The 26787-nt window shown below is 41.1% G+C and overlaps 2 protein-coding genes across 2 annotated transcripts in view; one reads left to right on the top strand and one right to left on the bottom strand.

Moving 5' to 3' along the window:
• The first annotated feature begins 7157 nt into the window (after positions 1–7157).
• b3galt1b (UDP-Gal:betaGlcNAc beta 1,3-galactosyltransferase, polypeptide 1b) lies at positions 7158–9728 on the top strand. The gene has a single exon (XM_069663499.1). The coding sequence runs from the start codon at positions 7158–7160 to the stop codon at positions 8142–8144; it is 987 nt and encodes a 328-aa protein (XP_069519600.1). The 3' UTR covers positions 8145–9728.
• A 1388-nt stretch (positions 9729–11116) lies between these two features.
• Positions 11117–26787, bottom strand: part of stk39 (serine threonine kinase 39) — a 29255-nt gene continuing 13584 nt past the window's right edge. Inside the window, exons 15-18 of the mRNA XM_069662903.1 lie at positions 18932–18984; positions 18678–18746; positions 18288–18352; positions 11117–12559 (exon numbers count right to left, since the gene is read on the bottom strand). Of these exons, the coding sequence (XP_069519004.1) occupies positions 12485–12559; positions 18288–18352; positions 18678–18746; positions 18932–18984 (262 nt within the window). The 3' untranslated portion in view covers positions 11117–12484. The remainder of the gene's footprint in view (positions 12560–18287; positions 18353–18677; positions 18747–18931; positions 18985–26787) is intronic.

The following is a 26787-nucleotide window of genomic DNA, read 5'->3' as shown; positions in this document are numbered from 1 at the left end:
AATATGTATGTTGTCGTCTATATTGGATGTTTGACTTTCACTGCATTTCACTTTTGAAATGAAATTATTTACATATTCTCTAAGTTGTTCAAATGGTTAGCGCTGTCTCATCACAGCTAGAAGGTTCCTGGTTCGAATCACAGTTCAGACAAAGTGGGCCTTTCTGTGTGGAGTAAGCATGTTCTCCACGTGCATTCGCTGGTTCCCTCCGGGGACTCAGGCTTCCTCCCACAGTCCAAAGACATGCTCGTTAGGTTCATTGGTGACTCAACGGTAGGTGTGAGTGTGAGCGTGGAAGGTTGTCTGTCTCTATGTGTGGCAGCCCTGTGATTGACTGGTGACAAGTCCAGGGTGTGCCCCGCCTCTTGCCCAATGACAGCTGCGATTGGCTGGGTTAAGCGCTATAGATAATGGATATGCATGTGCAGAGTCTGACAGTGCAAGGCAGTTTGTGATGGACTTTTTAGACATATTGTTTTAGCAGTTAAACTTTTCAAATGAAATTATTTACTCGAGATTTTTTGAAATTTAAATTGAACTTGAGACAGGACCATTTGTTCTTAAATTAAGCTCATTATAATTTTAACTGTTACTCATCCTTCGTCTTCTTACTGCTGCCCCGTTTTTCCACTCCAGCCACGTCCTATTTCCAAAGTCTGTTGATATTTCATAACGCCACTTTTCATCACAAATTCTCAGTCTGCCTGTCATAACAAACATCGTCGGGGGCAGTTATGTGATTAGCTGCTGCGTCACTCTTAATTAGTTACCGTTCAGTGAATGGCACAGGGAAATAAAAACAGAGCCAAAGTTTGATTATTTAAAGTGGAGATTTATTTATGTGTTTTATTTAATATTGAGCACTTTGGGTCCATATAGAAACCAGGGCAACATGACTTCCCCCCCCACAAAACCTTCCAGTACACCACAGTCTTTCTGGAATGCAGATTTATAGGGACAGCAGGATGAAAAAGCTTCACAGGCTCATTCTCTTCTTTTCAACTTCTCTTCTTGTTAGATTTGTGCTTTTGTGCACGAGCAGAAAAACTGCTCGTAAAATATCCACAGGTTCAAGAACATGTTTTAAAAGCATCAGAAATATGCGCACAGCTACTCTCGTGTCTTTCCGAGGTCACTGAAGTCTCAGCTAGAAGCGTGTAAATGTTCGACTACTGCGCTGCAATACTCGCATCATTTTTCATGCATCAGGTGGTCCTGTCAACAGGGTTTCATATATCATTCATTATTATTTGTTATATAATGGAATATAGTGTACACGCAGGCTTACTCCACGCAAGGGGTGAATGAAATTTCAAAATAAAAGTCAGGAGAGGAGTGCATAAAAAAAGAGGAATCCAACCTCCACAATATATTTCTGAATGTCAAATATAAAGCAGAAGAAGTGTTTGAATCATAAAACCGAGGATATTAAAATGTAAAAAAAATTCTATTAAAATGAATCTCATAAAGTATCAACCAGCAATAAAAACGTGTTTGCAATGAAAGCTAATGTAATGAATGACTTGGCTCAGGCTCTCCTCAGTACTCCGCCTTCGTATGAAGCAGTTCATTCAATCTGGCGCTCTATTCTCTCTGAGACCTGTCTGTAGACGGTCAGAGGGCCATGAATCAAAACATGTTTTTGCCGTCCACAGGAGAGCTAAGAGCCCTCTTTAGAAACCAGTCCGCCAAAACAGTCAAACCACGAGGCCCGGAGAAAGAAACGTCATGTCATGATGAATGGATGTCTTTTGTGTTGTGCTCCCCACACAAGTTAACCTCGTGCTATATAATAAATCATGCTAAATTAGGCCTCTCTTGGTGCTTTAGGCTAATTATTTCTTCCTTCTTATCCCCTCCCTGTTGTCTTTCTTGTGTCCTGAAGGTCCAACGCTCCTCGTTCCTTCCCATAATATCCCGTTTCATGTGTTGCCGTGCTTCCTGCCAGTCACCGGCCCAGTCTGGTCCCACAGATTGGGAGATTTTATGACTGGTTCTCACTGTGACATGCAGTGTTATGGAGACTGATTGGAATAATAGCTCTGCAAAGGTCTGGCCAGCGGCCTGCAGGCTCTGCTCCATGTGATAGGGAAACACAAGCTGCAGCAGCCACTCGTCAGACTGCACACATGCAGATGACAAGAGAGGGAACCTGAAAGACCTCTGTAACTAATAACAGGCGGAGCTGTGAAAGAAAAAAGGGCTCAGTGCTTCGAAAGAGCGTTCGCAAAGGTGAAGAGAGGACAGAGAGACTGTTGCAGAGGATGACATCATCATCGTGTTTCATGAATGATCTTACTCGCTATGTCTGAAGTGATTGGTTGACGGGTGAGCACCTTTCTGTGTTGCTTAATGAAATAGTACCAGGTATCAGGCAGGACATTAGAGCTTCTTATTTATGCAAAAATAAAAGGGTCAAAGGGCACATTTTAGGGAGGTAACTGGATATAAGCTAACTCACTGCTTTTAAAAGTTCATTGTGGCATCATTTGAAAACACTGATGCAAAATGATTCGTTTCAGCACTTTAATGCTGTAAAATACAATCAGACCAACAAGATTAAGAGCTAACTACCATGCTAGTATCCTTGTGAGGCTGTACATAGGCACAGTAAGTTTAATGCTAACGTCAGTATGCTAACATGCTCACACTGACAAGAAAATGTGCAGATGCTTTACAGGCTTTATGTGTGCATGTCTAATATCTTGGCATGTACGTAGTAGGGGCCCTTTCTGTGTGGAGTTTGCGTGTTCTCCCTGTGCATGTGTGGGTGCCTCGTTAGGTTAGTTGGTGACTCATAGGTGTGAATGTGAGCATGAAAGGTTGTTTGTCTCTATGTGTCAGCCCTTTGATTGACTGTGCCCCGAACAGGATAAGCGGAATAGATAATGGATGGATGGAAGTCTTCTTCAACACAGCTTGATTTTGTAAATAATGGTCCCATTTGGAGCAAAATCGACGATAAAGCAGGCTTTGCTTTAGGGTGTGGCTACCTGTGATTGACAAGTTGCAACCACAGTGACCTGTAAACCAAGATAGACGTGGCAATGTGTACTCAGCTCGTCATCCAAACATGGCCGCATTTGGCTCCAAAAATCCAAGATGGCGGCGACCAAAATGCTGCGCATGTGGCTTCGGGAATGTAGTCCACAAACCAAGTGGAAGTAGATTGAGATTAATGGTAATTTAGTTATTTTTGCAAGTTTTTCTTATGAACCAAAGTTCTGGATGGAGTGAGAATATGACCAGATGGTAGTACAAGAGAAAAATCTCTCCATACATCAACATAACCAGGATTGAAGCTACATCTCTTCTCCTTCTGGCTCCTTGAATTAGCCGTTTTTCGCCTTATATCCATCTGATATCTCTCTGTTTTAAGACTGATGCAAATAGATTTATATTTCCGTGTCTCATACAGACAACTCCACTGTCTCATGTCTGATCTGAATGATGCACAATCATCATGACTATTATACTCACACAGATTTGTGGCTTTTCTTCTGCTTTGATTGTGTCACTCTGCCACTTTTTGTCTTGTCAGTACATTATTCATCGCTGTTCACAGAGAAGGAACAAAACATGTAATTTCTCTCACCTCAGTTTTCCTCACACATACACCACGCTGCGTTCAGTCTGATCTAATGAACAGCAGACATTCAGAAGAAGTGATATTTCCTCTGCATCAGAACAGATTGAGCGGTGCATTTAATCTGCTGGAGTGTTTGCACATGAGAGAGGCCCAGACAAGCTTGGAAATGTTTGTTCTGAAAAGCCACTGAGGGTAACGTTTTACAGACTGGCAGCTAAATGAACTGTCACGTAAACATTGCCTCCGCTCTGTCTCATAAATATTTTGCTTCAGTCTGGAAAGTGAGATGTGACAATGTGGGACACAGCGACTGTTCGCTACCAGCTGGCTCTGGTTATTTGAACGTGTGTAAATGTACACGCAGTATTTTCTTTTTGTGGTAGGTTTCTGTTTTCACCGTGTTATTAACCTCAGAGCAAACAGTCATTACTCGTTCCTCCCTTGTTATTCTGTCTTCACTCTACCTGACCCTCCTGCCTCCTCACGGTATTAGAAAATATTGGCATCACTGTGTATTTCCTCTGAGTTAACTGTTGTTAGAGGGAAATATGGCTTGTTTTGCCAAATCCTGTGAGATCCCACTGTAATTTCACAAGAGGAGAGGTCTGATATTACCCGCGAATACTGTCAACATTGACTAAAACACTCCAGAGGAAAGGGTTCAGTACACAATATATTGAGGAATAACAGCATTTTTTAAGACAGCTCCAGACAAATAATCTGCTTTGCTCTGTATCCCAACTGATTCTAAATAAACAGCATAGATGTAGGCAAAGTCCAAGATAAGAATAAAGTAAAAATAAGTCCAGAGAATGTGCCGGATTGTTTTCAAAGCATGCCTTAGTGACAATATGGGTATAGACTAGCAGGTAATGCAGTCTTTTTTAAAACTTAAAGGTGGGGTATTGCACTAATTTTCAAGCTTCATATTTCACTCTGTGACACCTGTAGAGTAGCCTAACATAATTTCCAATTTAAAAAAGTCATTATTTTTCTCACACTGGTGCTCTGTTCAGGCCCTCATACAGCCTCCCTGTCATAACCCCGCCCCTACAAGCCCACTTTCTTCTGATTGGCCAGCTGAGGGGCTGAACTCACCGCTGAGGCACGCCTCCTACCCTGTGGCCGTGTTACCGTGAGTTGTCAGAGTAGAGTAAACTTCACTTTTTTAGTTTGAAATGAATGTCTGGTGCTCTTGTCTTTTGGAAAAGTAAACACTGATGTCTTTCCTTCACGGTCAAAGAAACACTTTCTTCAAGACACTCTTAATCAAATCTCCAAGGCAGACTGAGCTGCTGGATGGGCGTGTCCTTGAACTGTGCCAAGGGCAGGAAGTTCTGCTGTGTCTCAGACTGATGCCCAAATACATAGTTCCTCCACTTTGTGACATCGCAAAGTGAAGCGTCTGGAGAAGTCTGTCTGAAAGCAAGCGTTCTTTTTTAGCAGGGGATTTCTCAAACATACTTATACCGACAGATTTGAAACTTCACCCAAGTTTAGTATGGATATCCAACATTGTAACATTATATATGTCTTAAAATGTGGAACAGCATTAATACCCAATACCCCCTCTTTAAATCATGTCATTACAGCTACATTTCACAGATCAGCGCCAGCTTTGAAGATGGAAATGTAGAGTCCTATTCCACTATGACCATTTTCCCGTGAGTGCATTGTCTGATCTGCCTCATCCGAATGAAAGGAAAAGTCACTCACGGCTCCCAAAGAGAGGTTTTTGTAATTTTCATGCTATCATGTATTCCTGTAGCTGCTCAGCCACCTGCGCAAAAGCACAAACACATGCCATTTCAGTGTCCATGCTGAAATGAAAAAACACACATGCCAAATGTCTGTCAGCTCAGAGAAGCAGTGCAGCATGGATAAACTCGCCCTAGAGAGAAAAGGCTTATCATGGCACAGTGTTCCCTTTGTGCCACCGTATCACGCTGTCATGCAGAGAGCTGCCAAACCCGCAGCTCTTTAGAGCCACAGAACAAGAGAGCATGTTAATGTCCTTCTGTTTTTTTACACTGAGTTTAAAAGGGCATTTGTTGGCTCTTTGGAAATGTCAACCTGGGCGCAAGGATCCAGTAGTGAATGGTGAAATTGTTGTCATACCTTTTGTCAAGTTCTAATCTGTTACTCATTTACAATCAGGTATAAGCACCTTATTCAGTTTATAGTAATAAAGTAACTGAAAAGTGGTATTATTCATGGCTTCATTCACATTATGTTATGTTCGTATATTTTGCATAAGCACATCCTGCTTAGCATCAAACAGCAGGCAGTTAGCAGCTAGCTGGTGGAGCATGAAGAAGCTAAAGAGCCTCAGGAGTTGGTGGAGACCAAAACAGAGGTAGAAGGAAGAGAATATCGGACTTTATTTTGCAAACACAACTTCCTGTCTACTGGAGCTGTAGGCAGCAATTGTGAAGTTGTGGAGCCAAAAAAACTCCACTATGAATCTAAATAAAATGTTGTAATTTTATAGACAGTTGTAGTTACTAGTTACTTTATAAACCATTGCTGTAGATAAAGGTAACACCATAGTTAAACTGAACATTACAATATTTAATTCTTCTTACACACGTATCAGCTATAATAATGAAGCAACATCACATGAGAGGGAGTGATGTTGAATATCATCATGACCGAAACACAGCCGAGCGGATATAAAGTAGAGCATCACAACCTTGAGTGTGATATTGCTTTTATACAACAGTTATATAAGCGGCACATAGTAGTAAAAAGTAAGATAACACCATCATAACACCAAGTATTCTGTGTTTCACTGAATGTGTGAGCAAAATAAAACAGTAATCTACATTGTCATATCACCAAAGAGTGAATTTGGCTCGGTGATGTAACACACCCTTGCATCACAGTGTCTTAACATGAATAATGTGTGATATTAATGAGTCTGATGATGAGTCACTGTAGTTAGAGGGCTGATGGCGCCATAGTCTTCCCAGCACGTCTCAACATATCACCTTTATAAGATATTGATTTGATCCTTTCTGTTCGTCCTCTGGCTAAACAAATGAATATTTAAAAATTGAGTTTGTTGAATTAACTTTTCTGCACTGTGTTTGAAGTTTTTTATTGTATAAATAAAACATGATTCTTCTGCTTTTCCTCTTTGGTTTGTCTTGCTGCTGTAGTTGCTGATGGCAAAGGCTTTTATTCGTGTTTGAGATGCCACCTTCGGAGTTTATTGGATTTCAAAATAAAAGAGATGCTTTATAAATCGATTTATCAAAATACTTGCTTTCGCGTTTAATTTTCATGTATGTTTACATTAATTTACAATTTCTCTTTCTCTCTCTCTTTCAGATTTAAATGGAGAAGCAGCAGCGTCCCCAAGATAAATTGGACGTCCATGTGATTTTAAAGTGCGTTGCATTAAAAGGCAAACAGCACCACTTCTCTCTAAAGTAATCCATAACTGACAATTAATGTCAGACTGCCCGCTGGAGCAGCTTAATGCTGCGTCGCTGGGAGGAGCTTTGCTAATGGAAAGAAAGCCTTATAAGATCCTGCTCGTCACAACACACCTCAATGCAGCATAATGCCTTCAAAAGTGTCATGTTTATACTTGTTGACGGTGTTATGCTGGGCGAGCGCTCTGTGGTACCTGAGTATCTCTCGCCCAACCACCACCTATGTCGGCCACATGTCTTTGCCTATACGTAAGACTGCGAAACCCCCCAAAAACATCACCTTCACCAACATCCGCACCCGGCCCCTTAACCCACATGCCTTCGAGTACGTCATCAGTGAGGCGAAGAAGTGTGAGAGCGTCACGCCCTTCCTGGTCATCCTCATCAGCACCACGCACAAGGAGTTTGACGCCCGGCAGGCCATCAGGGAGACCTGGGGCGACGAGAGCACCTTCAGCGACATCCGAATCCTCACCATCTTTCTGCTGGGCAAGAACACGGACTCCGTCCTCAACCAGATGGTGGAGCAGGAGAGCCAGATCTTTCACGACATCGTGGTGGAGAACTTTATTGACTCCTACCACAACCTCACCTTGAAGACGATGATGGGCATGCGCTGGGTGGCGACCTTCTGCCCCAAAGCGCAGTATGTCATGAAAACAGACAGCGACATCTTCGTCAACATGGACAACCTGATCTACAAGCTCCTGAAGCCCACCACCAAGCCGAGGCGGAGATATTTTACTGGCTACGTCATAAACGGTGGTCCTATACGGGACATGCGCAGTAAATGGTACATGTCCAGGGACTTGTACCCTGAGAGCAGATACCCGCCTTTCTGCTCGGGGACCGGCTACGTGTTCTCCACAGACGTAGCCGAGCTCATCTACAAGACTTCTTTACACACGAGACTGTTGCACCTGGAGGACGTGTATGTGGGACTGTGTTTGCGGAAGCTGGGTATACACCCGTACCAGAACAGCGGATTTAATCACTGGAAAATGGCCTACAGTCTGTGCAGGTACAGACGGGTGATCACCGTGCACCAGATCTCCCCGGAGGAGATGCACCGCATTTGGAATGACATGTCGAGCAAGAAGCACCTGAGATGTTAGATGAAATATGGACCACTGAACAAAACAACTCTTTTAATTTGCCTTTTTCTCTCCTTTAAAATGTCACCACACTTAGTAATGTAAAACATTGAGGGCTGCTGTAAGTCTCTTTTTCCTACTGACTGTATATAAAGATGGACGACACGTCTCAACCTCCTCTCGTTTTGGAATAATGAAGCCAAAATATCGCTGACGCAGGAGCTGCATTTGCCAACAGAGCTGTCAATCATGACGTTACAACCCCTTTTTACTACTTAACACTAAACTTAGAAAAATTAACACTTGGACATAAATCAGCACGATAAGAACGAGCTATAATGACAGGAAATGTATGTAAAGTTTGACCCATCTGTTAACATAGAGGAGGCAGGCTTTATAACCTATACTGCAGCCAGCCACCAGGGGGCGATCGAGATGTTTTGGCTTCACTTTTAGGGCGCTGTCATGTCGTCCATCTTTTTATACAGCCTCTGCTGTCTCATTAACTTCCATATATGTCTCTTTCTGCTGATTCCACCTCACGATTGTTAACGCCTGCATGAGGCTTGTGAAGCGTGTACTCTCATGCATCATTCAGATGTGGTGTTGTAACTGAAAGTCACTTTGTTCATGTACTATTCTTTAAGAGCATTAAGTCAATCAGCGTTATGTATTATGATGTGTGGCCTATAACAGGAAGAGACTGACCTTAGTTGAAGCCCTCACACTGACTGTCCTGTTAAAGTGTCCTTGAGCAAGACACTGAATCTGTACCAGCTGCACGGCTGCTGACTCAGCACCCTGATCCTCCTGCAGGAGCCCAGAGGGAACTTCTGTGCAGGAATCAATAAGGTGTTAAATTACCGTAATACATCTATAATAGGGTACATTTAAAAAGTGATGAAAGGAGTGTTCCCGAACAATGAGATTGCAAATTTTACTCTGATCCGACGACAAACCAGGCCGCCTGTTGAGATGAAATTAAAGCTACATTAAAGCTGCTACGTTTATTCTGAACACAGTGAGATTCAAAGCTGAAAATGAGCTGCACTTCTCTTGCATTGGTAATAATCAAGCTGCTAAATGGTCTTCTTTTCTTATGAATCTGCCTTATGTTTTTGTTTACATACCTTTCACCGCCTCTGAATAGTGTTTTAGATGCATTTCGGTTCTTTCCCGCTCTTTGACATATTCATACTCGAGGTGTTTCTCAGCTACCAGCTCCTCATTACTCCAGCTGCTGCTCTCTGTTATGTAGGCAGTAAGTCTATTTCAGATCATCAACTCCTCCACACATCAGGAGAAATCATGTCGTGCAAGTCTGATTTTAACTGTAGCCGAGACCATTACAGACTGGATGTATTATCATATGTATCTTGCATATCAGTGATTACCGAAGCACTGCTACCGACATCATGGGACAACATTGTGTTCTCAGAAAATGTGGCCTTCATGGCCAAACTTTCATTTCTTTTTTCAAAGGTTTTGTAGTATTATAAGCTAATGTGACATTTACTGTGAAAGCATCTATCCCGCAAGGGGTTGTTGTTATATATTGTATGTTTTTTATATTAAAGAACAAATACTTGAATAATTAAAGTTATATTACCGCTTTTACTTGTGGCCTGTTTTGACTTCTTTGTTAAAGATTTGCAGAGGGTCACTAAAGGTGTCTTTTATGTTTACATTTCGTATGTAATTTAAAGGCAGGTTTTTCAATGTGCTACTAAAAGAGCTTTTTAAAAATAAACTTATGCAACTTACTGATCAATTTGGCAACTATTTTGAAATTACAGGGGAAGGGTCAAGACTGTATATGAAGATGGACGTGACAGCCACTGCCATCTTGCACTGGTGATTTTTTGGAGCCAGAGCTGCGCAGTAGAGATCGACGTGTGGAGCTGCTGTAGCCACTTCCGCTAACCAAAACACACACTTAACTTACCGGAAAGAATCAGCAAAGATCCCGCACGTCGGTGTGATTAACAGCAGAACAGCTTCCTTGTGTTGGTCTGAAGCAGACGTTCACAGATATGTAAACTTCAATGACTGTAGTGATTGTTTTAGTTACGTCTCCTCTCGCCGTTCCTCCTCTGCTCTGCTAATCAGGAACAGATAGCCTGCAGGAGCTGTATTTGTCAACAGAGCTGTCAATCATCCTTTTTACAGCATCAAATAACTTATTATAAGTAAACTTGTCAGAAAAATTAACACTTGGATGTAAATCAGCATGGTATGAACTAACTACAATGACAGAAACCATGTTTGAGAAACATTTATTTTAAGTGCATTTAGATTTTATAGTTTGTCCCATCTGTTAACATGGAGGAGGCGGGCTTTAGGGAGCTGTCATGTCATCCATCTTTTTATACAGTCTTTGGGTAGAACAACAAAAGACAAGTCATAAAGTAAAGTCACACACTCGATATTTTCAGATGCAAAGTTATATCCATATAAAGTTTGCTAACATTAGCTACTGGTTACGACAGACCTAGTAAAGCTGCAGCAACAACCGAGTGCACTAAATTAAGCAACATTTAATTGCAGAGAAATAATTATGTATTCTTACTTTCTTTTATGTAACAAAAACAACCCTGGTTTTGTTTTTGACTCTGCAACTGAACTCAAAAGCAGCCATCTGTGAGCTGCTCCGCTGTACAGCTCAGACTCTTTTTTCTCCTGTCTGTATAAAACATCTGTTGAATGTCTGAGGGATCCCACGCTGCTGCTTCTTTTATATTTTTTCCAACTTTTACAAGTGAATCCAGGACTTAATTTCGGACGTCTGGCTTTATTGATTAAACTGGCATAACTAGACTTCAAGTCCTTGCAGTCGACATAAAAAATCGAAGGATTAACGGCAGCTGTGAGTCGGCGTTTTTATCCCACATCTGCTAAATCTGACAAAAATGATCATATTTTATTAGTTTAAAGGGAAGTGTTTTAATTGGGTATGTTTTGACACTGTTAGCTTTCAGTAAACACGCCACACCTTCTTTAAATAATAGCAATTCTTTATTGTTGCTCTTCGTCAGAAATTTGACATCAGCTGATTACAGAGGGAACAGGGGGTAATATGCTGAAATGGTACACATACTGTACATAAAAAAAACACAATAAATTACTTCAGAATAAAGAATTTATTAGAGGTTAATATTTACCATCTCAATACTTTAAAATAATTCAGAGCTACTGGACTTGTTTGGACAAACAAATGGCTCGTCACCCTTTCTATAGTTGCCTTTTGGTTTCATCCTCAGATGCATTGTCATACAGTACTTTTTTAGAAACTACTATATTTATTTTGGAAACAAAAGGTTTTGTAGTGCAGCAGGACAGAGCGAGAAAATTAAACTGCTGTGGTTTTTATTTATTAAACCTGGCATCTGAACGCACCAGAGCAGATTATACGACTGCATGTTTTATTCGTCTCCAGGGGCTAAGCGTCTGCTCTCAGCCCGAAAGTGCATTGTAGCTTGTCTCTTTAAGTGAACATACTTAAATTGTGTCATCGCTGGAGTAATACATTTGTGAAATGGTCAACAGCAGGTTTCGGCTCTCATTCACTACTTTCTTAGGCACAGAAAAATGAACAAGGCACCTCTAACTTTTTGAAGCATTAGCACTGTCGAGAGCAGCAAATTATACACAGTAGCATCCGGGTCTCGTTTGTTTTCTGCACAATCAAGCTAATGGTCCCCTTCTGGTCAAAGAAAAATAAGCATTGACGCAGAAATATGATTCATCCTCGTTTTCGACATTCATTATGTTATTATGAAAATGTGCTTTTTCCCCATAGATTAAGTACATCGTACATTCTGACAAAGACCTCAGGGAAACATCACAAATGAGGGGGTTTGTGAGATGCAACACAAAGCAACATTTGTTTTTACTGTGGCAACAAAAAAAGGTGAGAAAACAAAATAAAATACCTTCTCATTTCATAAATAATGAAAGATGAGGTCATGGTAAAGAAATAATAAAAGGTATAATGTGGTGAAAAACAAAAAAAAGAGAAACAGAAATGAATAAATAAAACATTCAAAGCTACATCTTAATCACCTCACGTCACCACCTGAGTACATCTTTAGGTTCCTGGGCTGTATCCTGATCCCCGTTTGTGCGCTGGGCGGTGGAATGTCGGTAAGGTCAAAGGTCAGGGGACAGTGAGCGTTAAAGGAGGTGTAGGCGGGGCCGGTGGCAGAGCTTGGCATCGGGGAGGGGAAGGAGTGAGGGAGGAGGGAGTGAGTTTTCAGGGGGAGTGTTGGGGGAAGAAGTTGCAGGAAGTGGTGGTGTGTTCCTCAGTCTGTCTGCCCTGAACTGTCTCCCCCGTCTCACCTTCTCCAGGCGTGAAGAGGGCATCAGCTAACACTCAGCTGCGCAAAGCCGATCAGCTTCACCTCGTCTGGGATCTCCGTGTCGTCGCAGCCGGAAGCCTGCGTGAGGAGGAAGATATCGAGAGGTTCAACGGGGCTGTTTCACATCCCGACTCTCATATCCGACAACATGACTAATCCGGGGAAATCTCTAGAACAGCTGTGGTGTAACGGCGCAGATTAATCAAGGGATTGAGAGGACTGCAAGTTAGTGATTTGATTGTTTCACAATGTAAGAGTTTTTCAACCTGCAAAAACTCCCCTAAATACAACACATATTTGCATTGGCTGACATGCTCCATCACTACTATGAATACATCCACTGTAGCTTATTTTGAGTCCACACCAAGTGCACCATCCTGCTGCTATAAATCCTCAAGAGCTGTAAGTGTGTTAATCCTCTGCTGAATAAAGTCCCCCAACAACTGGACTATTTACTCTCGTTGAAAGTTTAAATGAAGTCATCGACGCACTGATCGCACGCTCGACTCCCGGTCTGCCGGTCATTACTCTCTACTCCCCACATTTCCTGTCCATTTTCAGCTGTCCTATCAATAAAGGCAAAGGCCAAAAAGATATTTAAGATATTTGATCACATATGTCTTGCACCAATTGTAACTTATATGCATGTATCCGGAGAAACAAAGAATACAGAGTGTATTTGTTGGTATCCCTTAAACTTGAGTTGGTAAATGGGTGAAAGGGTGAATGTGACATGTAGTGTAGAAGCAGTTTTTCTAGTCTTCCGACCACTCAAAGCTGCATTTACTCATCCACACACTGATGGCAAAGCACATTCATACCTGATGGCTATGCCTTCAGGGGCAATTTGGGGTTCAGTGTCTTGCCCAAGGACACTTCGACATGTGACTGTAGCAGTCACCGATTGAGAGACGACCAACTCCACCACTGAGCCACAGCGGCAGAGTTTTCTTTCCCAAATAACATAAAAATGACTCATCCAATCGGTATGTGTCATTTTGTGTCCAGTGAAACACTTTCTCAAATTTAAATGTCACAATTAAAACTCAAATTTAACCTGATAAGCTACTGTGAACGCCAATCAATATTCACGACATGTCCCTTCCTAGCTTCATGTTTATAAATATGCAGAATCAAATAGTCCTCTGATAGCTGTTTCATGAGGACTTTAGGGAACATTCGCTAAACAACAAAGTATCCAACATTGCTCGAATATACAGTATATATTTTGGGACATGACAAAAATCTTGTCAACCCTTGCATGCACGGGGAGAACATAAATTCCGGGTTTAGCTCAGCAGTTAAATTGGCGGCCCATGTACAGAGGCTACAGTCCTCGATGTGGCGGCCCCAGGTTCAACTCCCGCCCTCGGCCCTTTGCTGCGTTTCCAACATTATCCACTGTCCTCCTGTCCTAATAAAGGCATTAAAGGCAAAAAAAAAGATACTCCACACAGAAAAGCCCACTTCGTCCAAACCGGGACTCGAACTAGAAGCCCTCCAGCTTTGAGGCGACAGCTCGTGCAGCCCTCGACGTGTCCCATTATCTTTTGTTATACCTAGAACAGAAACCAATAGGCTTGGGACTGAGTGGCACAAATACTGGAGGCAATTTGGAAAATATTGAAAGGCGGTCTGACGCATTGTTGGTTTTTAGGCTTGTTATGGAGTTTGCTGAGAATGAGCAAAATAAATGTTACTGTTATTTTCCTGATATAAGTATTAACCTTCACGTGACCTTTTCTAGCCTGCGCAAATGTTAATTATATTATTCTAGAAGGTTTATTAAATTGCACTCCTTCACTTTTACAATGTTAGTGACGAGGAAGCAGAATATGAATGCGGCTGAGTCACAGCTGGCCGACACCCAGTCTGTTTAATAAGGTCAGTATTGGCGCCTCTTCTGCTGCTGTTTATCAGGTCGGAGCATGAATATTATGCAGGTGGATTTAATGTGAAAATAAAACACATTTGGGATCAGTGGATGCAAAGCCAGGTCTTATCGCCCAACATCTGTGCCCAATCTCTCTCCGCCTGCAGCTGAATGGGAACAAAGCCCGGCAGTCAGATTACAGAACCTGCTGAAAAGTAAAGGCTGCTGTTGCAGCGTATTATGTTTGTACGATGTGTATAACATCTCAGATGTGTAACATTTTCAGGTAGGCTCATACTATGTTTTGGCCTCCATTTCTATTTCCATTTTCGACAGTTTGACGGTCCAGCACCTCTTCTAACCCCAATTTTTAGGCTGCGCAGATGCGATCCACAGGGGCAATATGTCTCTGTGCATTTGGGTTTGTCATGAAGGGAGTTTTTCTTTTTCGTTCAGCTCTCCTCCTGTGAGAAAAACGATGTGAAAAGGTGCCTAAACACGCGTCAGCCAACAATTCACACCTGATCAGGGAGAGACACTTCACCTCCCTGGGGGTCTGAGCGCTCTGCGGTTGTCTGGACTGTTATGAAAACAGGTTTCTCTTTGTGAGTCTACACTGACCTCTTGTTCAGTTAAGTCATAAAGTCACACCCACGCTATAAATTATCTGCATAAAGTGTAATGAACCACCCCCGTAGTGAGGGTAATTATTCTCACTGCCCGGGCTTTGTGACGTCTCACTCGTAACTCTTGGTGAGGATTTAACGGGGCTGCAGCGGAGCAGAGTTAACATATGGATATGGAAATATGCTCATATATCTGCTTAGCGTGTCCGGCACTGCCCTCACTCTGACTCTCCAGAGAGCGCTCCACCTGCAACGCTCACAAGCTGCTGATAAGGCGACAGAGAGGTCGCAGTGTAAAGCCCTGTGACCCGGAGCACAGATGTTGTTTACCCACATCAGGAAGGTCGATAAATCATCATTTACATAATTTTGTTTCTCTAATAGAGGCGACTTTTTTTGGCACATATGCTACATGCATTCAACTTAATGAGTCTGGATTACAAACATACCTCATATAACTAATACTCCACTCAAAATACATGACCTACAGGTGAACTGTGGAGTGAATAAACATCTAAACCCAAGAGTATCAATTATAATTAAACAAGGAGCATGAATGACCAGCTGGAAAAATAAAAGTACAGCTGTTGGTGGAAAACTCTGTTTGACCTTAAGACATTTTGCTCATGCAGGAGTTACAGACAGGCTGCCAAAAAACACTAAAATAAACACTGGAAAGTATCTCTTATTGGCAGAGAGTCAAAAAACTCTTTAAAAGCCTGAGGCAGAACTGAGATCAGAACCTTTCTGTCTTTTTGTTAAAGCTCTTGCCAAGAAACAGGAACTACTTTCATGATTTTACAAGAAATCTATTTGAATTATGTAAATCTTTATCCGAGCAATAAATATGCAGTGATTATTCTAAATATACTAAATAATTCTGCCTATTTATATGTAAAATATGTCATTACTATGTACTGAACTACGCAGAGTAAACATGTTGTCGAAGTATAAAAAGTGGAAAGAAAATATATAATTATAAAAATAATGTATATTTTCATTATTAAAGTTGTCAATTATTTATATTAGTAATGTTAAATATAAGGTTAGCACTTTTCTGTAGTCTTTTGCCTTTATTGTATAGGACAGCTGAAGAGACAGGAAGTGTGAGAGTGTGGGAGTACAGAGTTGTGGATGACCAGATGTTACTGTAATTCAGTAGTTTTTTTGTCTACTTTTTTAAGGAGTTTTTAAAATCTGTAATTTTACTTTTACTTAAGTAGGTTTCGTTTGAAGTATTGTACATTATAACTCACATCCGTTCCTGAATAAAAAAACGAAAGGGAAAAAATCACACCCCGTAAACAACTGCAGTGAATGATGAGCAGGAGAACAAACTGGCCCTAAATCACAAGGAAGATGGAGACGGACACGTCAGACAGCAGTGGTGCAGAGCCAGCTGAAGGAGAAACGTTGAATTGTGATACTGAGATTTTGGTCTTCTTTGGTTCATGTAGGGAAAGTCACAACACTTGTGACCTCGACCTGTTTTGATGAATAGATTTGCAGTTTGACTGTTGTTGGTGTTTGTTGGTGAAGAGAAGATGGTCGACAGAATCCACACTTTATGCCACCTTCACTGGTTGCGTTGTTTGAAAATGTTTTATGGGATGGTCTGAACTAAATGACACATCATACCTCCCTAAGGGTTTTAAATGTTGTGTCAACATGTTTTATTTTGTTTTTGTACTAAAATTTGTAAAGATTTTCCTTTATTAAAAACAACTAGTTTGAGATTTATACGCCTGCTCTACCAACTTAGCTAAGCCACCGCCCCATTTGTAAGTCGTCTTAAAAATGGTATAACACAAGAAAAGTTTGAATTTCTGAAGGGTAACACTTTAAATTAAGGTCCTTGTAATAATCATTAGTTAATAGGTAATAAGACCCTTATAAGTCCTTATAAGATGCTTATTAGCATCATATATATGTTAATAAGACAAAATAAGTGTTAATAATAGTATCATAATCATGTTATAAGACATTTAGAAGCACTTATGAGAAACTTTTGAACAATTTATAGTTAATAAAAGCCTTGTGTCTTATAATTGTTTATAATAGCATTACAAACTCATTCATTGAGTCTCACTCACTCACCTATTATGCAGTTGTTAAGCCTTTACTAAACTTTACAGATTAAGATTAACACATACTTTATTATGCAGTAATTAGCAGTTAACTGTTAACTGACTTATATAGTGTTATTAACATATATTTAATGTAAATAAGCATCTTATAAGGACTTATAAGGGTCTTATTACATGCAGAAATTTGAGGAGTGATATTGTCACTAATAATATCTTAAACCCCTTTATGCTGGTGGATGCTGGGGTGGTGGGGCTGAAAGTATGAGTGCAGTACTGGTGCAGGGCAGCGGTGGCAATGACAGAGCAGAGGGAGAGACCGGAAATCTTGCCGCTTAAATAGACGCCAAACTGTGAGGAAGTGTTTGTCAGGTGATTGTGGAAGATGACGCATGATCGAGTTGTCTGCCTGAACTAGCTCGCGGTTGTCGCGACATTTCTTTCGATTGCAATTGTTCTTTTGAAGATTATTTTCTTGCCCATTTTGCCTTTATTACATAGGACAGCTGAATAGAGACAGAAAATATGGGGAGAAGAGAGTGGGGAATGACATCTGCAGCAAAGGTTACTGCGTCGACGACTGTAGCCTCTGTATACAAAGTGCCTGCTCAAACCCACTGAGCTAAACGAGCGCCCCACAATTCCAATTTTTACTTTCAAGATATAAATTGATTAAATTTTTAATTGAATACATAGAATGTTGCGCACTAGATCAGGCTTTTAATCCACTGAAATGCATTGAAAAATGAGCTAACTGGTCATGATGAAGGTCAATTTGGAGCCATGTTACATTATTCAGTCTGTACGAGTAATAAAATTGTAACTTCCTGAACAACATCACAAGTTAAATGTCATTTGCAAAAACAGCAGCTGATGTGTCTTCTGGTGGAAAAGAAGGAACTAAAAATTAACTCTAACGAATGTGCGACCTACACATCATCCGGAGCTGCTGCAGTGAGCTCAGAGTTCTGCTGAAATCTTTTGGCATGTGTTAATTAATTCAAAATTACAGACGGTCTGAATCACTATTCTCGTGCGAATGGATTTTCCACCTCACCGATCCAGTCATCTCGTCTACAGTATCCTTCACAGACCAAACATTCCTCTCACACTGAGGCTGTGTGTTTATTCCTCACTGACCCTTTCACCAACAGGCTGTTTACGGCTGTCAGCGAGGACAAACACGGAGGGTGTCATCACCCATCAATCATGTGGACACTCACCAGCTTAAAGGTCAATACTTTGTAGGTAGTTGGGTCATCTACAATCTTCTGAAGGTTAGCAGCAACTGTAAGGCAGAGGGCACGAAAGAATAGACTGTTTAAATAATAGAAAACATGATCAACATGCAGAGTTAGGAAGTAGAGAATTTTTTTGCAACATCATTTTTAATCAATGTATTTAAGTATAAGTATATTTTTCTATGTGATTTATATTAAAAAATAAGCATTTTCTATCATTCTTAGTTAAATCAGGTTCTGTGGCTCCAATGGATTAAATGTCTCTCTCCGCTAACAGCCTTTCTAGTAAATCCTGATGCTCTCTAAGCGATGATTTGTGTTATACGGGCTGACACCTGCACAATTTAACAGAATAAAGAGGTGGAACATTACCAATAACAACGTCGTGCCCGTGGACCAGGCCGGCAGAGAACAGTTCCTGGGAAACGCCATCAGCAGTGTCTTGTGAGGGAATAATATGACAAATATTGGGGCTGCAACATTCCACTTAGCAGGTAATTGTGTTAGATATTGAATTAGATACCGTCAGGAGCACAAACACGGCCATTAGCCTTTGCACACACACGGCAATCCACAGTGCCTGAAGATGTTATCACATTTCAGATCCATGCAGGCGGAGCTCTTACCTCTCCCAGGAGTGAACTCGAAGCGGATGTCATTCAGCTCCTTTCTGGAGTTCCTGTAAGAAGAGAGAAGAGGATGGGAATGACTGAGTACTTTGTCTTTGAACAGTCGTGATTCTATAGGTCAAGACAGATGCTGTGTATGGACATGAAAATGACTGATGTGTTCAAGTAGAAGGGACAAGATTGACAAGCAAGCACAACTGGAATATCGCAACAATGCACTTGGATGAAAACAAGTGAAAGACTGTTGAACTTAAAGCTGCATTCATGTTTTTTACAACCACTGGGGGGCAGTAGAAACAAGTCTGAAACATAACATTCACATATAATCACCTTAAACTCAGTTTTACTCTGTTCTAACTTCTTATGAAAATAATTCTCTGTATGTGCTAAATGTTTCCAAGCCAGTCATTTACTTTGTCTGTGTGCCATTTAGTCCAGGGCAAGTAGCTTAGCAGCGATGTCTTTTAAGCGTTTTTACCATAGACTGTATAAAAAGATGGACGACATGACCGCTCCCTAAAAGTGAAGCCAAAACATCTCTATCGCCCCCTGCTGACTGGCTGCAGTATAGGTCATAAAGCCCGCCTCCTCCATGTTATCAGATGGGACATGAGTCAAACTATAAAATCAAAATACATGTCAAATAATTTTTTCTCAAACATGGTTTCTGTCATTATAGTTACTTCTTGTCCTGCTGGATCACATCCAAGTGTTCATTTTTCTGACAAGTTTAGTTTTAATAAGTTATTTGATGCTGTAGAAATGATGATTGACAGCTCTGTTGACAAATCTGGCTCCTGCAGCCGATCTGTTCCGGATTAGCCGAGTAGAGGAGGAACGGTGAGAGGAGACGTAACTAAAACAATCACTACAGTCATTGAAGTTTCCATATCTGTGAACGTCTGCTTCAGACCAACACAAGAAGCTGTTCTGCTGTTAAATACGCCGACGAGCGGGATCTTTGCTGCTTTTTTCGGTAATTTAAGTGTGTGTTTTGTTGAGCAGAAGTGGCTACGGCGGCTCCACCACCAATCTCTACTGTGCAGCTCTGGCTCCAAATGATGTCACCATCGCAAGATGGCAGCGCCCACCAAGGGGGCTATTTTGGCTTCAATTTAGTACAATGAGATCAGATGGAGACGTGTCGTCCATCTATATATACAGTCATTGATCAGGATAGATGCGTAGCAATGTGTGTTAACCCTTTTGTCCATATTTGGCCACTTTTGGCAACAGTCAGCATGCCAAACTTAAGTCTTCAAAACGTTAGCCTGCGAACGATTGAGTGATGTCTCGCTGGCAACCACCACTTCTTATACACACTCTATGGTCTACTGATAATTTCCTTAATGTCATTACTCCTTTAACAGCACACAGACATTTTATGGAATAAATGTAAATGGCCTTTCCCAAATTAACAAAGATGACAATTGGGTAAATGAGGCACTTTAAGAAGATGCTTTGAACAGTTTTCCCTTCCAAATTAAACGGTTTAACATTAAAGCAAGGACAATTTACTGTAGCAACTGATCAACACAGTATACAGTGTGCAGAGGACATGACTCAGTAGTTTTCCACATACTGAGCAGTATGAAGGTAACAGCTTTCTAAATGCTCCTTTTAACACACTCTGCATCTACAGAGATACTCTGTATACTGTAGGAGGATGTGAAAAAGCTGCTTTTGTACAAGATTCTGAGAAGACGAAGCATGGCCAAATATAAGTGTGCATTGTAACATAACTGTAACTTTGAGGTGGTTTGAGTCCTCCACCCTCGACTGCAGTGAGAGAAGGCGGCATGTAAACACCCAGCTCTCGTGATTGTATTAATGAAATGTGCCCCCCGCCTCTTTGCAGCATCAACCTGCATTCATTAGCATCATTTTCCTTTAAAACATGCCCTTTAAAATGTGCGTGCGACTCCGCAGAAGCCAAAAAAAAGCCGGACATGCGAGCCCACCCAAAGGCAGTGCAGTGGTTGAAGATTAATTCGGTTTATAGTCTTGTTAAATAAATCACACAGCCAGACCACAACCCTCATTTCAAATGAGATTACAGCCATAATTCAACACACACAACCACAGACATATCTGCAATGAGTCTCTTAGAAGGAGTTCTATACAAAACAGTGGGAGTGTGGATTTACTGATCAGCTGAGCTCGAGTCAACTTGACTTTTTTAATTTTAGAGAGTTACGGCGGAAAGAGAGAACAAACTCTGGTGGAGCAGATGGACGTTAAAAAAACTTCTCTATTCCCAGCAGAGAGCGCACACTGCCGAGGCGAGGCGGCGTGTATGTCAGAGGATCACAACTCTAAACCCTCCTGGCTTCTCTGCAGAAAAGTCAGCGTTCAGAAAGCGTTCTGTCAGACACATACGGCCGTTTGGGATTAGCCATGTGTAGCAGAATGAACACTGTCACGCTGGTGAGCGTTACAGCACCTTTTAAATACCAGTGTGGAGATTTATTTCTGCTACAGTTCAACAGCAGTAAAATTAGCATTTCACCCAGCGTGCCTCTTTTTAGTTCTGACACACTGCGAGCTAACCTGCGCATGTGAGATGACTGTGTAATCCCTCTGGACAATGGCAAAGGCTCAGAGGGCGAGGGGCAGTCTTTTTAAATGCCTCCACATGCACACGAGGTAATGTCAGAGGCGACTGACCGCGCAGACCACTGGGACTTTTAGGTTAGGAAAAGGAGTGCAAAACAGTGTTGAGATTTTTACTGTCTATTTTCACGACAAGCACAGTCAATATATGTATTGGGAGAATCCACTGTTATAACTGATCTTAATTGCGTATCACATGGCTGAATGCACATAAAGGAATATGTAGCTAAATGTATATAAAGAAAACAGGCTCAATGTTTCAAACAGAAAAGAAAAAAAGCATAGTAATTGGAAAAAACTGTAGCCTGTAAAAATATCAATCAGGCAGCTTATTGATAATGGCCGTTTTAGGGTCCATAATTTCCCTGAAGATTATCAAGGATCTTCCTGGAAAGTCCCACGACACTGGTTATTAATTATAGCAAAGTGTTCAGTCTCTACACTTTCAATTAATTGATTCACTCTAATTTGCAGCCGACCTCCTTCTGTCAGTGAGCAGCAGGTCGGCTGAGTATGCACAATACAGTGTTACAACGGTCCACAGTAGGGGTGGGAATCGCAGGTACGATATGTGGCCCACAATAATGATACAGCGATTCTGTGATAATGGATATATTGCAAGACAATCATATAATGCTACATCACGATATCTGATTAACTGAAGAACGCAAAATGTTATCACTGAAGATGAAAAATGGGAAGAAGTGTGTGAAGACATCACAAACAGTCCAATGTGGAAAGAATTCAACTGGAAATTGAAAATGAGATACTTTAAAGCTCCTTCTGTAGTATCACAATATGACAGAAGTAAAACAAATCTATGTTGAGAGCGCACACACATTTTTTGGGATTGTGCAAAACTGATTCTGGAAGGGGATCCAAATGCAAATACGCGCCAATCTGAGTGCTGATTTACCACGAGAGCCATTGTGCAATACCTGAGGGAGCTAAGGAAAAAAGGAAGGCTCGTTTGTTACACATCCTGATACTGGCGGCAGGGGAAATGGTAACGTTATCCTGGCACAAACCTTTACCACCCACCATTCACCAATGGAAAGAGAGGTTACTGAAATAACTGCAAAACTTCATGTAAAGATTGGCTTGTTTTTAATTTGATGGGCTCCTGTCATTGCTTACTTTAGACTTCCGATAAGATAAGATAATGTTGACGGTTTATGAAGGTGATCAAAGAAATGATCGCTTAAAAAGGTATTTTTGGTGTATGTATGTATGCACATGACCATATGCATATATGCTTTTATATGAATGTTGGTGCGTAGGTGTATGTTGACAGATATATATATATACATATCCTGCTTTTTCTTACTTTAAATTGAAAGCCAGCTGTACCCACTATTTAATTTGAAAGAACCCTATTTTTGCAGGTGAAGCTGATGCCATGAACTGAGAGTTGAATATTGGTTTGCCGAAGAATTGAATGTAAATTAAAATGTACATAACTTTGAATAAAATAGTTGTTCAGAAAAAAAAGCACACAAACTGAGATGAAACGATGAACGTGTTTTCATTTTGTATATTCAATTTACAGAACTGTAAAAACAAATAAAGACTTTGGATTTATAAGTGGCTGGTGCATCTCTTAACTTCTTTTCACTGCTCTCCGACGTTATCCCACTGTCTTCCTCTTCTTCTATTATCCTGCTATCAACTTCTTCTTTGGCCAATTAATTTCCGTTCATGTTAGCCTCATTCATGTCATGAGTGCTACCCCGAGAAATTACGCCATGTTTAGGGCGCCATATATTTGTTAATTAATATATCGATATTTGGTGCCAGCCTCACGATAATTGTATTGCACGACTGTATATTGCCATATGGATATTTTGTCCCACACCTATCCTACAGGCAAACCTACAATCCTATAATTGTGGATCCGAACAGTTTCCAGTAATAATTAGAAGTGGGAATCGCAGGGTAAGTCACGATATGATATGATACACAATACGTGGCCCACCATAACAATAATATCACGATACAGCGATTCTGCGATAATTGATATATTGCAAGACGATCATATAACAATACATCACAATATCTGATTAACCTTTTCCAGAACCAAATATAATACATTGGAAATAATGGACCCATAAAATAATCTCCACATTGATTGTTCTGTCCAAGTAACGAACTAAAAACCTCAAATGTACCGTATCATATGCCAATCTTATATAGCCAATGTCCTGACAGAGTAAGATGCCTGTGGATCGTTGAATGGGATTGATTTGGCTCTAAGCAGCTCACAGGATGGCAGCAAGCTATAAACACAACTTCAGGGTTGTGTGTGACATCACAGGCAAAACCGTTTGTCTTAAATATGAAGAAGATTCTACAGAAGCTCCCCTGACATTTGTCCACTAGTCGTTACCCTTTAAACAAACGAAAAGACGGAAATGTCACCTCCAGACTGAACTGCTCGGAGAAATCAATCTGCATCTGTTCTATTTTAGCTTTTTAAGCTCCGGTGACTTTGCACCAACATTATGCAAGTCTGAACTTCCCCTTCAAGCTGCTGACGGTGCTATTCTCAGGACACCTCAGTGCCTTTGTAGAAAAAAAAAAGATTGAATGAGTTCCAAACAAAATGTTGACAAAAATCCAATCATGCTGCTGCTGCTGTTCCCTCATCTCTGCTACTGAGGGGATCATATTTCCATAAACTGGGTCTAATGGGCTGAACTCCCTTATTAGTGGAGAGACGAGAGCAATCAGCTGTTTATTTTGCTCTCTCCAATGCAGTTACTTTTATTACCACTGGACTTTTTCAAATATTTTCAGGGAACATATTTTTTTTCTACAATAATTTATGTTGTTTTTTTAAATGAGGGTTTATGTTAGCATGTAAGTACAGTTTCAGCCTATCCCAGCTGTTATTGGGCGAGAGGCGGGGCTGACAGACAACCTTTGACACTCACTTTCACACCTACGGGCAATTCAAAGTCACCAATGAACCTTATATCCCTTTCCCACCTAACTTTAGCGTGTTGACGCAGGTTTTTCAGACCTGGGAAGACCTGCTTATAGATGCCGATTGTCTCTTTTCCCATTGCCAGTGAAGTATACTCCTTTTCGTCTCTTTTCTGCTGCGTCAACATCTGATGCCACAAACGTGCCGGAGACAGGGTTAATAAACAGTGAAGATGTTATGGTGGTTAGGTCTTTATAGTCTGTTTATTAAACTGGGCGTGACAAATTTGGAACGATGTTCGGGCGCTGCTCGGACAGAGATGGGCGGATTTTGTAGCTGAGATGACAAGGAGTTGCAGAAGTTACCGACAGAGTATAGTATCGCGCCGGAAAGGGGGCGGGGATTAGGATGTTGACCCGGATTTTGTGTTCCCATCAATGCAGACTGGAGCCGAGGCGATAATTTCCCGGGTCTACTGCAGAGTCATTTGACCCGGGTCTGAATGCCGATTGTAACCTTTCCCACTAAGCAAAAAAGGAGAGTGTTTGTGGGCTTAATGTCGAGCTGAAACGGCATTTCGAGAGTATCTAGCTTCCGTATCGTGACGTATTTCCGAGTGAAACAGGACATGCAGGAGGGACATATCATTAGAGGGATTTGATTTGATCGTTGAGAAGTGGGCGTAGACAAACGTTCTCCACAGCGCAGTAGCTAGCTAACTGACCAAGCGTTCTTGGTGCTCTGCGGCTAAATGTTGCACGCATGAAACTAAGTTTTACCGGAAGAAAAAATGATCGGATTTTGATATAAGAATGCGAAGAAATGGATTTTCTGTATTTTTTTTGGCCTATATTGTCAAATAGATGCACAATATTACCGGGGATGTGATCTAAAAGGATTAAAATGACATTTTTCATTTCACCTCGACTTTAAGAAGAATGTCTTCGGACTGTGGGAGGAAGCAGGAGTACCAAGAGGGAACCCATGCATGTGCACATGCAAACTCCACACAGACAGGCCCCTATGTCCGAACCGGGACCATCGTGCTGCCTGGAAATTTCTATAAATATTTCTATATACTATACTATGAGTAATTATTTGGGGCGCTGGTTTAGCTCAGTTGGTAGAGCAGGCACCCCGTGTACAGAGGCTACAGTCCTTGACACACTGATCGCAGGCTCAACTCAACATTTGGTGCATGTAATCCCCCACTCTCTCCTCCCCACATTTCCTGTCTTCAGCTGTCCTATAAATGAAGGCAAAAGCCCGAAAAATTAGTAAATAAAGTAAAAATATTGCAATTATTTGCACTGACAGTGAGGCCTATGCAAAAACAACCTGTCTGCTTGTCACTGATATTCCACATAAAGCTCTCATTTACAGTAATCAACCTGCTTAAAGACACTCACGCTATTTGTTGCCATAAATGTATCTCGTTCTACCCGCCAGAACACATAAACAGATCCAAAGAAAATCCCAAAATATGATGCGGCCTCTCATCTCAAAATACCTCCTGTGCTGATTCACTTCAAAACATAGCAGGCAAATCCTCCTCAACAGTAAAATAAGGTCAATTTCCTCAGTCAGGCGCACACCGCTCAGAATCTGCTCCCTCACACTCGAAACTCCCTTTCAAAATAAAAGCAAAGTGCTGATTCTAATTCAGCACATGTTGTTCGGAGGGAGGACACTTTGTTGATTTAAGGGATGAATTGTACACAAGGAGAGCTTGATGTTATTCAAGTTTTCAAGAGGATTCATGCATCGTGCTGCTGGATCAAAAATAATGTGATGTCCTGTCAAGTGTAGATTGTCTAGCTGAGGGAATATAAAGTATAATACAAAAATCCCATCGTTAAAAAATGTCATACTGAGAGCATATATGTGAAACGTCTTGGTAATCCAGCAGGCGGGTGTATGAGAGCCTCACATTTATACAACAAAAGTGGCATCAAGCGTCATGGCCTCAGATCTAAGGAGGCATCCGTCACATGTCTGCCTCTCTAATAGTGAATATTTCAGCAGACAAACCAGAGAGACGACCTGACAGCCTAATGCGGGGATCACATTAAACACAGTGAACTCGTTTCTCCGTACAAATTAATTCAGCAGCTGCGCGACTCTGCTGTGACACATTTTAACAAGCTCGTGCCGAAGTCACCAGGATTACTGTATTTTTTACATTTCATACCAGATGTGATTAAACATGAATGCTGTGTCCGTTTATATGGGGAGCTTTAAAATCCACACATTGAGAAAATATTAGTCAATTATGAAGCTGAGGAACCAAAAAAGCTTCAGTTTGTTTTAGAGT

The sequence above is a fragment of the Semicossyphus pulcher genome, unplaced genomic scaffold (genome assembly GCF_022749685.1).
Source record: "Semicossyphus pulcher isolate SPU_LCO1_2020_fin unplaced genomic scaffold, fSemPul1.0.p SCAF_15, whole genome shotgun sequence".
NCBI classification, from domain to species: domain Eukaryota; kingdom Metazoa; phylum Chordata; class Actinopteri; order Labriformes; family Labridae; genus Semicossyphus; species Semicossyphus pulcher.
This window is presented reverse-complemented; position numbering and strand designations above follow the sequence as displayed.